This window comes from Macaca nemestrina, chromosome 2 (genome assembly GCF_043159975.1).
Source record: "Macaca nemestrina isolate mMacNem1 chromosome 2, mMacNem.hap1, whole genome shotgun sequence".
Classification (NCBI taxonomy): Eukaryota; Metazoa; Chordata; class Mammalia; order Primates; family Cercopithecidae; genus Macaca; species Macaca nemestrina.
The window spans coordinates 153,367,551-153,379,893 of record NC_092126.1 but is presented as its reverse complement, the minus strand read 5'-3'; the positions used below and the strand labels follow the sequence as shown (position 1 = coordinate 153,379,893).

General features: G+C 54.4%; 1 protein-coding gene across 8 annotated transcripts in view; it reads left to right on the top strand.

The window, feature by feature from the left end:
* The window catches only part of LOC105477754 (glutamate receptor interacting protein 2), a 114,697-nt gene that overhangs the window by 56,002 nt on the left and 46,352 nt on the right, over nucleotides 1–12,343 (top strand). For 3 of the 8 annotated variants that reach the window (XM_011734465.3, XM_011734459.3, XM_071092251.1), the window contains exon 1: nucleotides 8,001–8,119. The exons of 2 other annotated variants lie outside the window; for them this stretch is intronic. In XM_011734465.3, coding sequence (XP_011732767.1) covers nucleotides 8,080–8,119 — 40 coding nt within the window. In that variant the 5' untranslated portion in view covers nucleotides 8,001–8,079. Of the gene's footprint in view, nucleotides 1–7,999; nucleotides 8,120–12,343 lie in introns of those variants that run through there. 3 more of the 8 variants (XM_071092250.1, XM_024791534.2, XM_011734462.3) reach the window with 2 other exon arrangements.

Here is a 12,343-nt window from a genome sequence, read left to right as displayed (position 1 = left end):
CAGGGTGCGGAGGCCCGCGCACTGCTCCTGACGGCTTGGCCTGTGTACAGCTGCACAAGCTCTCTGTGTCTTCACCGGAGGGGCCTCCGGAGAGCCTGCTCCTTCCTAAATGTCATCCACATGGCCGGTCACAGTGCCAGGAATGCCCTGATTCAGTGCCCTCTCTTCTCCTCAGAACTGTGTCTGCAGAATCCGGCCCTGGGTGCCTAGCCAGCCACCTGCTCTTTGGGGACCCTTTTGCTGGTACCTTTCCTTCCCACTTCCCACCCTCTGCCCAGGCTGTGCCCTCTCCCTGGAAGTCCCTGCCTACCTTACCTTTGAGTGTTGAGTTTCTTTGTCCCTCAAGGCTTGGCTCAGACACCGCCTCCACCCAGCAGCTTTCCTGGACTCCTCCTCTGAGCATCCCTGACTCTGTGGCCAGCTTTGTTCTGGGTGGGTTTGTAGCAGATCCTTTTTGGATGTAGTTCTTTTTACAAGAGATGCTGACATTTCAACATGTGTAATGTTCTTGGCCCACAGTAGGCCCTGTGTGAACAGTGGCTGGACTTCGAACTTGGGTCTCTTGAGTCCCAGTGCGGGACTTTCTCTAGGACAGGGCAGGGAGGGGCCACTGCCATCCTGAGATTAGATGCTTAATGCCGCTTTTTCCTGGACCTGAGCCCCAATAGCTTTGTCCATTTATTTCCATGTTTTGCTTTCTGTTAGGAAGGCAGAGAGAGGGCAGGTGGACAGTCAGAGTAGCCCCTGAGGGGAGGAGGATGGGGAGGGTGGACAGACAGCAAGGCCCAACCCCTCACCCAGGAGTGTTTTGAGCACCCATTCAAGTCAGTTTTCTAAGACACTTCGCTGACCCTATCCCTCTCTCCCTCCGAACTCTTCCAGCAGCATCCTCAGGAGAGAGTTTCAACTTCTAACATGCCATCTGAGGCACCTATTTATTTTTAAGTTCCAAAGGTGGAGCTAAATTTCTCAGTTCAAAGCACACATCGTTCTGGGCCATCCCAGTGCCGGATCTGGCTCTGTATTATCTTATTTCCTCTCCTTCATGCCCTATCGCCACCCCAAATTACTTCCCTCTAAACTTGCACTTGAAATAGGTGAAATAGGTACTTAAGTCTGTGTGTGCCCTTGCAGCATAGATAGTGCTTTATGTGTCTGCTTTCAATAGATAATGACACCACATTTCAATACATAACTGATACCACAGGGTAGATCTCATCTGTCTCTCTTCTTTCCTTCCTTTCCATCTTTCCTGCCTCCCTTTCTCCCCTCTTTTCTTTCTTTAATGTGACACCAGGTTTTCTAAGATCCATTCATGTGGCTGCACTTCTAACTGCTGTGTCACACTCCACAGTGTGCAGTCACCACGTTAACTGTCCCCTACCCTAGGATAGAGTCCCAGGTCACCTTTACCAACATTCTCAAGAGTTCATGCCCCTTAGGGACCTGGGTAGGGGTAGAATTACTCTGCAATAACTTCAGGAGTGAGGATGCTGGGACACAGGTGGCCAGACATGGAATTTCTCCTAGCACTGCCAGGTGCTGCCACTGTGGCTGCCTCAGTTGACCCCCCACCAGCAGTGCTGTGACTTTCCATCTCTGTCTCCCCACATCTTCACCAGCACTTGGTTTTGTCTGCATTTCTAGCATTTGCCATTTTGAGGAGAGTCAAGTGAGAGCTCGCTGTTTCTGTTTCCGCTTCTCTGGTGACAGTTAGCTGGGACACCTCTGCATGAACTTAGGGCTGTTTGCCCTCCACGCTCTGTGCCTCGCCAGTTTATAGCTGGTGCCCATTTTTCTTTTTCTTCTTGTTTTGCATCAAGATACATCCTGACTCCATGCTTTCTGACCGCTTCCACCTGGCCGTTCCTCAGACGTGCCCTGTTGACTGTCATTAGAGGAGCTTTGATGCTTAACTGAAGAGGAAATGAGGCTCAGAGCAGAAGGGACCTGGATTCCACATCTCCTGCCTCTGAAGTGCCTGGCCCATTTCCTCCCCCAGACCCCTCACCCTGTGCCATCCTGACCTTTGCAGCCCACTCCCGGTAGTTGCCATTGCAAAACAGAAGTTAGGTCACACCACGACCCTGCCAAAAACCCTCCCCTCACACTCAACAGAATCCCAGCTCCTCTCCCTGGGCCCTGCTGACCTTGTCTCTGTGCCTCAGCTGCACCTGCCCCTCAGCTGCTCCTGGCACCCAAGCTTGGTCGGCCTACCTGGAACTTCCTCCTCCCTTTGTGCCTTCTCATCCGGCTCCAGGCAGTTACTGCAGAGCAGTCCCCTCCCTTGACCCAACCCACAGGTCCCTATGGGGTGTGAAGATGCTGGTGAAGGAGACCTGGGGCTCAACTTAAAAGTCGCCTACTCTGAGAGGCTCTCCCTGACCACCTGCCTTGTATTCTCTGTGCCAACATCGTGACTATGTCTGTCACAGCTCTCAGGACCATCTCAAATGCCTTCTGTCTGTCTGTTTTTCTTGCTGGATCTCTGATCCTCCCTAGACCAGAAGCTCTAAGAAGGGAGGGTCTGCTTGCTCTGTTCACTGCTGAAACCTCTGGCCCAGCTGACCTCTGGAAAGTAGTAGGTGCTTAGTAGATATTCTCTGAGCGAATGAGTGACCAGAGAGACACGGCAGGGCCATGATCATGCTGGCCATCTCCCTGTGCCCACATGCTATAGTTTTCTAGGTGTTTCGCTCATTCACTGAGCTTCTCAGCAAAGACCTTGTCAGTACAGACAACTTCATCATCCACATTTTAGAGGAGAAACCTGAGGCTCAGAGAGGCCCACTGCACAGTTGTAGTCCCATGTCCTCTCCTCCAGGAGGGAAGCTATTGTGGGTGTCAAGGGAAGCATGGAACCCAAGAGGGAGCCCCTGGGAGCTGTCCCATCCGTGGCCAGGCCCCTGGCCTGCTGGTGACTTGACCCTGCCCAGTCAGGGGTTCCCAGCTCCTCTGAACATGTGTTTGTATCTGGCTGGCTGCCCTGGGCTTCGTGACTCTGTTCACATGCCTGGGCTGTGGAGAGTGGTTCGGTGTGTGCATTTCTCAGGGCCACTGGGTGGGGATGCCATCAGGCAGGCCTCGGTTCAAACCCTGGCTCCCCCTGATATTTTGCCTAAGGGCAAGTGACTTCACCTTTCTGGGCCCTGGCTTCCTCATCTCTGAAGTGGAGATGTTCCTGGGATGAAATGAGAAAATGTGTGCAAAATGCTGGTCACAAGGCCTGGTGCATGGAGTCTCTGTTCCAGTTATGTTGACGCTGGCTCTTCTCAACATTCTGGAAACCCCCTCTCCTGGGTCTGTCCACACGGCTGCCATGCTTTGCTCTTGCGGCTGTCAGAGCCTCCTTGGCCTGTGGCCTTGCGTGTTTTCCTGTAGGCTGACAGGCTCTGTGGGTCTGAGGCCCACAGCTTCAGGCAGCCCGCTGGGTGGCACTACCCCTGAAGTTCCTTCCAGCCTTCCCTGAAGTCAGGTGAGGGGCCATGGGGGCTGGGGAGATGTGGGATACCTTAGACAGAGTGGGGACAAGACCAAACAGCACCCCCTAAGAGGGGGTCACCTCGTGCCCCTCTCCTGTGGCTGGTGGAATCCCAGACTGGGCCTCAGTTTCCCCATCTATAAAATGGGTACAATAATGCCTACCTGGCTGAAATGTTTAACAACAAGATGCAGGTTCTGAGAGGACCAGGCAGGGAGGGAGCAATTGTCCCGGCCCGGCCCTGGGGTCGAGGGAGGAGGGTGGGAGGAAGAAGCAACTGACAGCCCAGAGCAATAAAGATTTATCTCTCTTGTCCTTGAATTGCCATTGCTGCCTCCCTCTCACCCAGACTTCATTTCCGGCTGTCACTCAGGGCCCCTGGTGGGCTCAGGACAAGGCTCGCCTGTGTTATGACGGACTCAGCCCTGGAGTCTGAGATGAAGGACAGAGGCCTGGGTCCAGGCCCTCGCTGTGCTGGTGGGGCACCCCTGACAAGGCCCTCTCTGGGTCTCAGTTTTCCCACCTGTGCAGCATGAGCTTGGTTCTCAACCACAGTGGCCACTAGCCTCTGGGTGGGAGGGGCTAGGGATGCTAGGAACCCGCAGGGTGAGAGGCAGCCCCACGCAGCAGAATGCCCCAACTCTAGTGCCAGTGGTGCCCCACTGAGAGACCATGTGAGGGCCCTGCAGGCCTGGGCCTCCGTTGGGAAGAGCATATGGTGACTGTGAGTTTGCAAAACCCTTCCAAGCTCTCTGACCCTCACTCCTCACAGGGGCAAGGTGAATCTCAGACAGATGTGGCTTGCCCAGGGTCACACAGCTTGTGGGTGGTGGAGCTGGGATTCGAACCTGCGCATGTCTGACCTATGTGCTTAGCTCCCTTGAAATTCTGTTTCTGGCCTGTTTGGCGGCGTTAGTTTGAGACTCTTGGCAGGCAAGTGAGTAGATGAACGCTTCCTGTTTCATTAATACGTGGTCTTCCCAACCCTAGGGGGCGGGTGTTTTCATTATTCTCATTCTACAGCCAAGAAAGCTGAGGTCCAGAGAGGTTTGGACAAGTGCCCCGATCACACAGGAATCCATCTTCCAATTGTCTTACAAACCTGGGGACATGGACGTATCAGGCCCCTCCTGACCAAAGAGGGGCTACCTGCCAGCTCAGTGGCCCTGCCATCTCCCCTGGGCTGCTCAGTCCCCCTCACGTGTCACCCACAGCATTTGAAACATGAAGCAGTCAGATGCTGTCCTCAGGAGCCCCTGGTGGCCTGGGTGCTTGGCAGGCCTGGCTTCCAGCCACCTTGCATGCCCAGGCAATCTGTTCCCCTTTTCCTCTGCTTCCCTGAAGTTGGCAGCACTGGACAAGAAGGATTGTCTTTGGAGGGTGATCAAGCAGCAGCTTTGCCTCCTCTCATGTCCTAGAAGGAGCCCTTGCTGCTCATTCCTAGGCCGCCTCCCAGACGGAAATCCTTCTCTCACCTACTCTCAGCCTGCACTCCATGTATGAGATTCTTACAAAGCTGTCTCGCCCCCGCTGCACTACAGCCATCCTTAGCTCTCCATTTCCTGCAGGATGAAAGACAAACTCCTTAATACAGCGCTTCTCAAACTTCATATGCATCACCTGAGGACCCTCTTAATATGCAGCTTTTGATTTGGCAGGCCTGGGTGGGGCCTGAGTATCTGCGTATCTGACAAGCTCCAGGTGATGCAGATGCTGCTGGTCCTCAGACCGCACTTGGAGGAGCGAGACCACCCGTGGCCTGGCCGTACCTCTGTTTCCTTCTTTTGGCCATGGACTCACACACATGCAATGGCTTTTCCCTTCATTGACAAACTCCTTCCCATCCTTCAAAGTCAGTTCAAAAAAAACCCCTTCTCAGTGGACTCTCAGACAGAGCTAATTCCTCTTCCTCTGCACTCCCAGATGCTTTTACAAATCCCTGAAATCCTAAAACCCATAGCAGTGCCATTAAGAATAGCAGTGCTGGGGCCAGGCCTCCTGAGTGTGAAACTTGGCTCCATCCTTACCAGCTGGGTGACCTTGGGCAAGTTGCTTAACCTCTCTGTGCCAAGTTATTTATTTAAATTCTGTCTTGTTCCAAAATGGACCAATAATTGCTTCTGAACATGCACTTGGATAAAATCACATGAAAACGTGCTCAGTCGGTCGTCGAGGACAGAGGGCAAAGGGGAGATGCTGTTTCCCATCTGCCTCCTTGTCTTGGTCCTACAGTGCATAGCATGGCAGGCATTCAGAGAAACGTCACACAGAAGCTCTCCCATAATCCACGGCATGACCTTTCCAGGAGCTTGGGGGTCCACAAAAGTAAACTCCAAAGGAGCAGTGAGAGAGCCAGAAACTTGGCAAGGCTTCCAATTGCCAATCTTAATCACTCATTTAAATGCATCTGTATGGAGAGCAACTTTTTTTTTTAAGAGAAGGAGCAGAGAAACGTGGCAAGGCTTCCAATCACCAATCTTAATCACTCATGTAAATGCATCTGTATGGGGAGCAAATTTTTTTTTTTTTTTTTGAGAAGGAGCGGATACAGGAGTTTGAGACCAGCCTGGGCAACATGGCGAAAACCTCATCACTACAAAAAATGTAAAACTTAGCCAGGCATGATGGCACCTGCCTGTAGTCCCAGCTACTAGGGAGGCTGAAGTGGGAGGATCATCTGAGCCCAGCCAGTGTGTTGCAGTGAGTGGAGATTGTACCACTGCACTCCAGCCCAGGTGACAGAGTAAGACGCTGTCTCGAAAAATAAAAAAAGAGAGAGAGAGAGAGAGAAAGAGGGAGAAAGAAGGGGCAGATCTAACTCCAATGGCCTGGGTGCCACGTGCCTGTCCTCCCTGACTGAAGAGGCTATAGATGGAGGGAATGGAGGCGAGTGGGGTGAGGGTCTGTTAGAGCAGTTCACATGCACCCCTTCCTGCCTGGTTGAAGCTAAGACTGCTCCAAAGTGGCCTCTGTGCCCTGGTGAAGGTCAGGGTCTTCAGGGTGAGCCTCTCTCTGACCACTGCCAGGGTACCGGTGACCACATTGAGTGTGTGTACCCACTTCCCTGCATGATTTGAGTCATCCAGCAAATGTCCACTAAATTCAGGTCTTCCCTCTGCAACCTGACCCTCACTACCCCCACTGTGGCGGAGACCTTGGCATCACTGCTGGTCAAGGGAAACTTGCTTGGTACCTGGACCCTTCCCCTAGAAACAGATCTCAAGTTGCCCAAAGAGGAAGGCACCATGGGAAGTGGGCGACAGGGTAGGGTCTTGAGTTTGCAGATACAAAGGCACAAGTAGCCCCGCCCCAGATTTAGAACCTGGATTATTCTAAAGGTGCCACTAGTGTTGGACTGGCAGGAGCCTGTGTGGGGTGGCCCAGGAATTGTGGCTAAATTCCATGCTGGGTCACTGTTCTGGAGGGAGCCCACAAGAAGCCTCGGGTCCCTAACTACTGGCAGCCCTCTCCCACTAGCTGCAGGACACATGGAAGAAATATGAGGCTCGTTGTGTTCCCATGTGGCCAGGAACTTCATGGGAGCCAGGCCTTGTCTGTCTGGTTCTCTCTTGCCAAATGCACTGTGCAGTTGTACAGGTTGTTGACACCCACCATTCAGTGTCCTGTGTCACCATCACCCCACCCTTCTTGGTGCCTGACCCTCAGTTGGTGCCAGCACACACTGGTGGGATGGAGAGCAGGGGAAATTGGGTGCAGCCTGCCACCCCTTCTCACAGACAGGTAGAGGAGGAGCCTCAGGTGTCCATTAGGATCAGCCTGGTCAGTCCTGAACCAACGTGGAGGAATCCCAGGAGTGTGCAAGGCTAAGGCCCAGCTGAGTCTGGGAGGGGGCAGAGCCTGCCAGGTGTGGCTGGAGCCTGTGACCAGCTGGCCCTGCCTATCAAGCCCAGAGGCGGGCAGATCCTCCACCCAGCTCACTTGGTCTTCACAAAAAGCTGGGTGGCCACTCCATGTGGCAGGCTACTGGGTTCATCTTACCCAAGAGAAAACTGAGACCTAGGAGAGGTAGTTGGAACATTGGTGGGAGGGCCCTGGAGGGTCTCTGAGCTCAAGGGTTTCTAAGCTGAGAACTGCAGAGATGCCCTGGCATTATTCATGCAGTCAAAGAGTCTGTGCTTCATCTAGCTTATGTCTGGGGATTCTATGCAAATTCTCTTGGAATCTGCTACGTAGAAAAAAAGAAAAAAAGTTTGGAAAGCACTGTTCCCTGTCTCCAGATGAAAAAACTGATGCCTGGGGGGGCAGTCGTTTGCCAAAATCCCAGGGCAAGTTAGGAGCAGGCTCTCTCTCTGCCTGAGAGCCCTGGAGGAAGCCCCAGGCACTGCCACCTTCAAAGACGCCCTGTCCAGACCCAGGCTGCAGGGGTGGGGCGTGTTGGACCCTGTCCTGGAGCCAGCCTTGACAACAGCCATGTCCCCTTTAAGCAGAGAGCCGCCCGCTGCAGTGGGTGGACTCGGTGCCCAGCCAGTGGGAGCTGTGAGCTTCCCTCCCACAGCCCCTCCCTGGGGAGGGAAGGGAGGGCCGAGCAGCGTGGCTCCCGAGGGAGTTGGTGGGCAGCAGGGGAGACAATTGCGAACATGCTGTGTGGGCTCAGCCGGGAGACCCCTGGAGAGGCGGGTATGTAATGGGGGGTCTGTGGGCAGAGTGATGGGGCTGAACACATAGGTCCCTCTGGAGCTGCTGCCCAGAGAGAGGGGACTGGATGGCTGAGACCCGGGACTGCCACTCCCTGGAAACCCAGGGCTTGGGGAGGGTGGGGCAGGACACTTGCTAGGGCTGTATGTCTGACCCTGGCCACTGTCCTGCAGTAGGACAGCTCAGCGTCCCCCAGGGCTGTCCGGCACAGGCAGGCAGAACAGGCGGGTCTCGAGGTTCTGAGGGCAGCGCTCAGCCCTGTAGGAGGAAGGCTGGTCCCATCCGGGTGTGAGCAAAGCTTTTTGCCCAATCTCAGGATCTGCACAGCTGCCTGGTGGGAGTGAGTGTCTGACCCAGAGGGGTGAGAGCCCAAGGCCCACAGGCAAGGTGGTGGTGAGGAGTTCCTGTGCCAGCACAGGTGGGCAGGAGGCTGGACCTCAGCAGAAGAAGAAACTCTGGCTTGGGGGTCTGGCTGGTGAGACCCTGGGACTCTGGGAATGTGTGGGATGGGGGATTACAGCTGCCACATTCCTGGGTGTACTGAGGCTGGGACCCAGAGAGGGACAGACACGATTTTTCCATCTGTCTCTCCAGCCTCAGCCTGGGCTCACCTTATTCCCCCAAAGAGGGAGCTTGCAGCCCGGACCAGAACGTACTGCATTCACTGCCCTGGGGTTGCCTCACTGGTTTCTTCCCACGTTCTTAACATATCTTTGCACAACAGCTCCAAGGGCAGAGACTGTGGTCCCAGTGGACAGAGGAGGAAACCAAGGCTCAGGGAGGGCAGTGGCCGAGCTGTGATTGACACCCAGATGACTTTTACAGCAGAGCCCCCAACCCTGCTTCTGAGGGCCCAGTGGACTTGGATTCCCACCTCCCTTCCCATGGCAAGGAGCAGAGCCAGGTCACCTCTGGACCTAGCCTTAGCAACCCAGAAAAAATAACACTAATAATCATAATAGCTGGCTGTTGTCGAGAGCTTCCTCTGGGCCAGGCTCTGTTCTAAGCTTTCTGTGCATTTTCTCATTTAATCCTCATAACCACACTGCCACTTGGGTACTGTTATTCTTCCCATTTTACAGTTGGGAAAACTGAGGCAGAGAGATGCTAAGTGACTTGTTCAAGGTTATATAGCCAGAAGTGACAAAGCTGGGATTTGACCCGATGGGACCACCCCTCCTTGGCAACTGCACTGTAAACGGAGGCTCTGCCTTCTTGGCCTGGGCACATCTGATCTTTCAACCCAAGTCCCAGGTGAGTGGGGTCACCTTGGTCTGCTGTGGTCAGGGCCACAAAGGCAGCAGTGCCCTGGAGACCTTACCTGGGGCACTGCCAGGGAGGTGTCTCCCCCTCCTCATGGGCCTATGACCTCCATCTTGGCCCAGGCTCAGCATCAACTACCTGGGCCTTTGCCCAGTCTCCTCCCTGGCCTCCTGGCCTCCACCCCTTTGCTGCTATGGGAGGAAGCTTGCCAAAACTCAAATCTGCTCAGCTTCTGAGCCTGGCATTCAAGGCCCTTCCTGATATCTCTGACATTTTCTCTCTCTGATGACTTACTTGACCTTTACCCTCACCACCGTGGCCCCCATCCTAGGTCTCCTCCCCAGATCACGGAACCTCATGATCACACTTGCTTCAGTTTGCATCAGCACCAAGGCTCTTCTTTCAAAAAGTATAAAGATGGAGCTTCAGGCACAGTGGGATCCAGATGCCGAATTAACATCATTAGGACTCTGGGTCTCTTCGTAGCTTGCTCTGCTTCACTTTAGTGAGCTTCATTTCCAGGCAGACTGTTTCCTTTCCTTGAGGGTTCCTGGCACCTTCAAACTTAAGGTCAACCAGCTCAGCCATCCCTAAGGAAAGAGAGCCTATTTCCAGTAGTTCCAGCAAATGCCCCAGAAACGGCTGTCATTGGTCCAACTTGTATCACACGCCCACCTCTGATGGATCACTGAGCCTCTGATTGGCCAGGCCTGGTCATGTGGCCTCCCCTGGAGCTGGTGAGGGCAGCCAACAGGTGGCCACTCCATACACCTCCACATTTGGCAGAGAAGACTGCAGCCCTGAGAAGTCAGCCCACTGGCAGTGTGCCTCAGTGAGCATCAGGATTGGAGCTGGGCTCTGTGGACCAGGCAGCCCTGTGTCCTTTCTCTGCTCCTGATGGGCTCTGGGTGGGTCCCTTCTCAGGCCCCACACCCTGGGCATGTCCAGTCTCACTCCAGGGAGTCTTGTTTTCCTGTCACTAACTCCAGAGCTCTGGCAGGAAGGGATTGTGACCTAACTCAGTTGGCTAGGGCTGGGGCACACAGTAGGCCTGAACACAGATTTTGGCAGGAAGTCCCTCTCCATGTTCACGCTCCTGCCTCAAGGACGGGAGGCCTGCTCTGACTCCGCAGCCACAAAGACATGTTTGTTCCGGGCCTGCTAGGTCTGAGCAGGCGCTTGCTGCCATGCTGGGGGCAGGGAAGTCTCAGTGGGTGTGGGTGTGCATGTGTGAAGGTCCCCCTGCTGTGCCCTGGGCTGCCCAGTCCTCTGAGGAGTCCTCACCAGGCCTACCCCTTGGCTCTGAGACTCCTCGGGCAGGCCTGGCCTCCTACTCCACAGCAGGGGCGGTGGCCATGGGGCAATCCTTCGCCTGAGTTTGCATCCTGGCTCTGTCTCTTCCTAGTCTCTGACCTTGAGAAACTCATTCCACCTCTTTGATTCTCATTCTCCTAATCTGTAAATGGGAATTGAATTTTAAAAATATTTGCTGAGCACGTACTACATGCCAGACAATACTGTCTGTGCTGCATGCAGCAGTGAGCGGACAGACAGAAGCCCGGCCCCCTGGAGCTGACATCCAAGTAGAAACAGTCATAGTTAGATGCTGTTGATTGCCCAGAGGACCACGAAGCACGGGGGGAGCGGAGAGGAGGTGTGGAGGTACAGGGTGCATGCGTAACTTCAAACAGGAGGATGGGGAAGGCCTGCCTGAGGAGGTGATATTTCTACAAGTTCCTGAAGGAGCTGAGAGGGGAGTTTTGTGGATGTCTGGGGAAGAGTTTTGTGGGCAGAGGGAGCAGCCAGTGCAAAGGCCCTAGGGGGGGTGTGAGTCTGCTGGGCCTCGGGTGGAAAGGACAGATGTGCCCAGGCCAGGAAGGCTTTACCTCCATTTATAGTGCAGTTGCCAAGGTGGGGTGAGCCCTTCGGGTCAAATCTCAGCTTTGTCACTTCTGGCTGTGTAACCAGGAACAAGTCACTTGGCATCTCCATGCCTCAGTTTTCCCAGCTGTAAAATGGGGAGAATAACAGTGCCCAAGTGGCAGTGTGGTTATGAGGATTAAGTGAGAAAATGCACAGTGTGCTGGAGTGGAGCCGGCCAGGGCGAGCATCAGGAGGTGAAGTCCCCTGTGTGGAGGAGGATTGTGGGGGTGGCGCCCTCTCCAGGTGATGCCATGGGTCCTGATAGCCCTGATGCACCCAACCTGTGAGTGCCTGAACCCTAACTCAGGGGCTCTTGGGGTATTGGAGCTGTCGCCTTCCCAGTGCCCTGATGCTTCTCATTTGAGGTCTGTTGCCCTCCTGTTTGGAGGGAAAGAGCAGAGCTGAGGGTTCAGGACATGGTCTGTTGTGAGGTCAGGGAGCCCTGGGTTCCAGGTGCCTCTGTAGCTCACCAACTCAGTGGCTTCTCTGGGCCTCAGGCTCCCTATCTGTAAACTGGGGACAATGGGTGAGCCTCCCTCCTGTGGTTCTTAGGACAATTAACTGACTTAGCATCCATAAAGTGCTTAGAGCAGGCCTGGCCCAGGGAAGGGCCCAACACTGGGTGCTACTTATTAAAGTTCTGGTTTTTTTCCTTGCAATCCTTGGCAACAAATGAATGAGGCTTCAAATTTTTAAATCTATTGATGCATTTCTTTTTGTCTCCCTTAAAAACGTGCTTCTGCCGAGCTTATCTGATCTTTCTATGCTGCTCTCCCCATGGAAGCTGGGCTTCCTGGGAGGCTTGTCAGCCGTGGGGATTGGAACTGTCATTCAGAGGTCAGCCTGTAACTGGCTTTGAGGCATCTCCATCGAGCCCTTGGCCTGTTCCAGCCCTCAGTGGCCAGGGAGGAATGCCCAAAGGAGCTAGGGCTCTGCCTGGAGCTGAACATCCCTAGGGCTGCAGGCATCACAGCACCTTCCAGGCCTGCATGGATGGGGGAGTAGGCAGGAAGGCGCCCA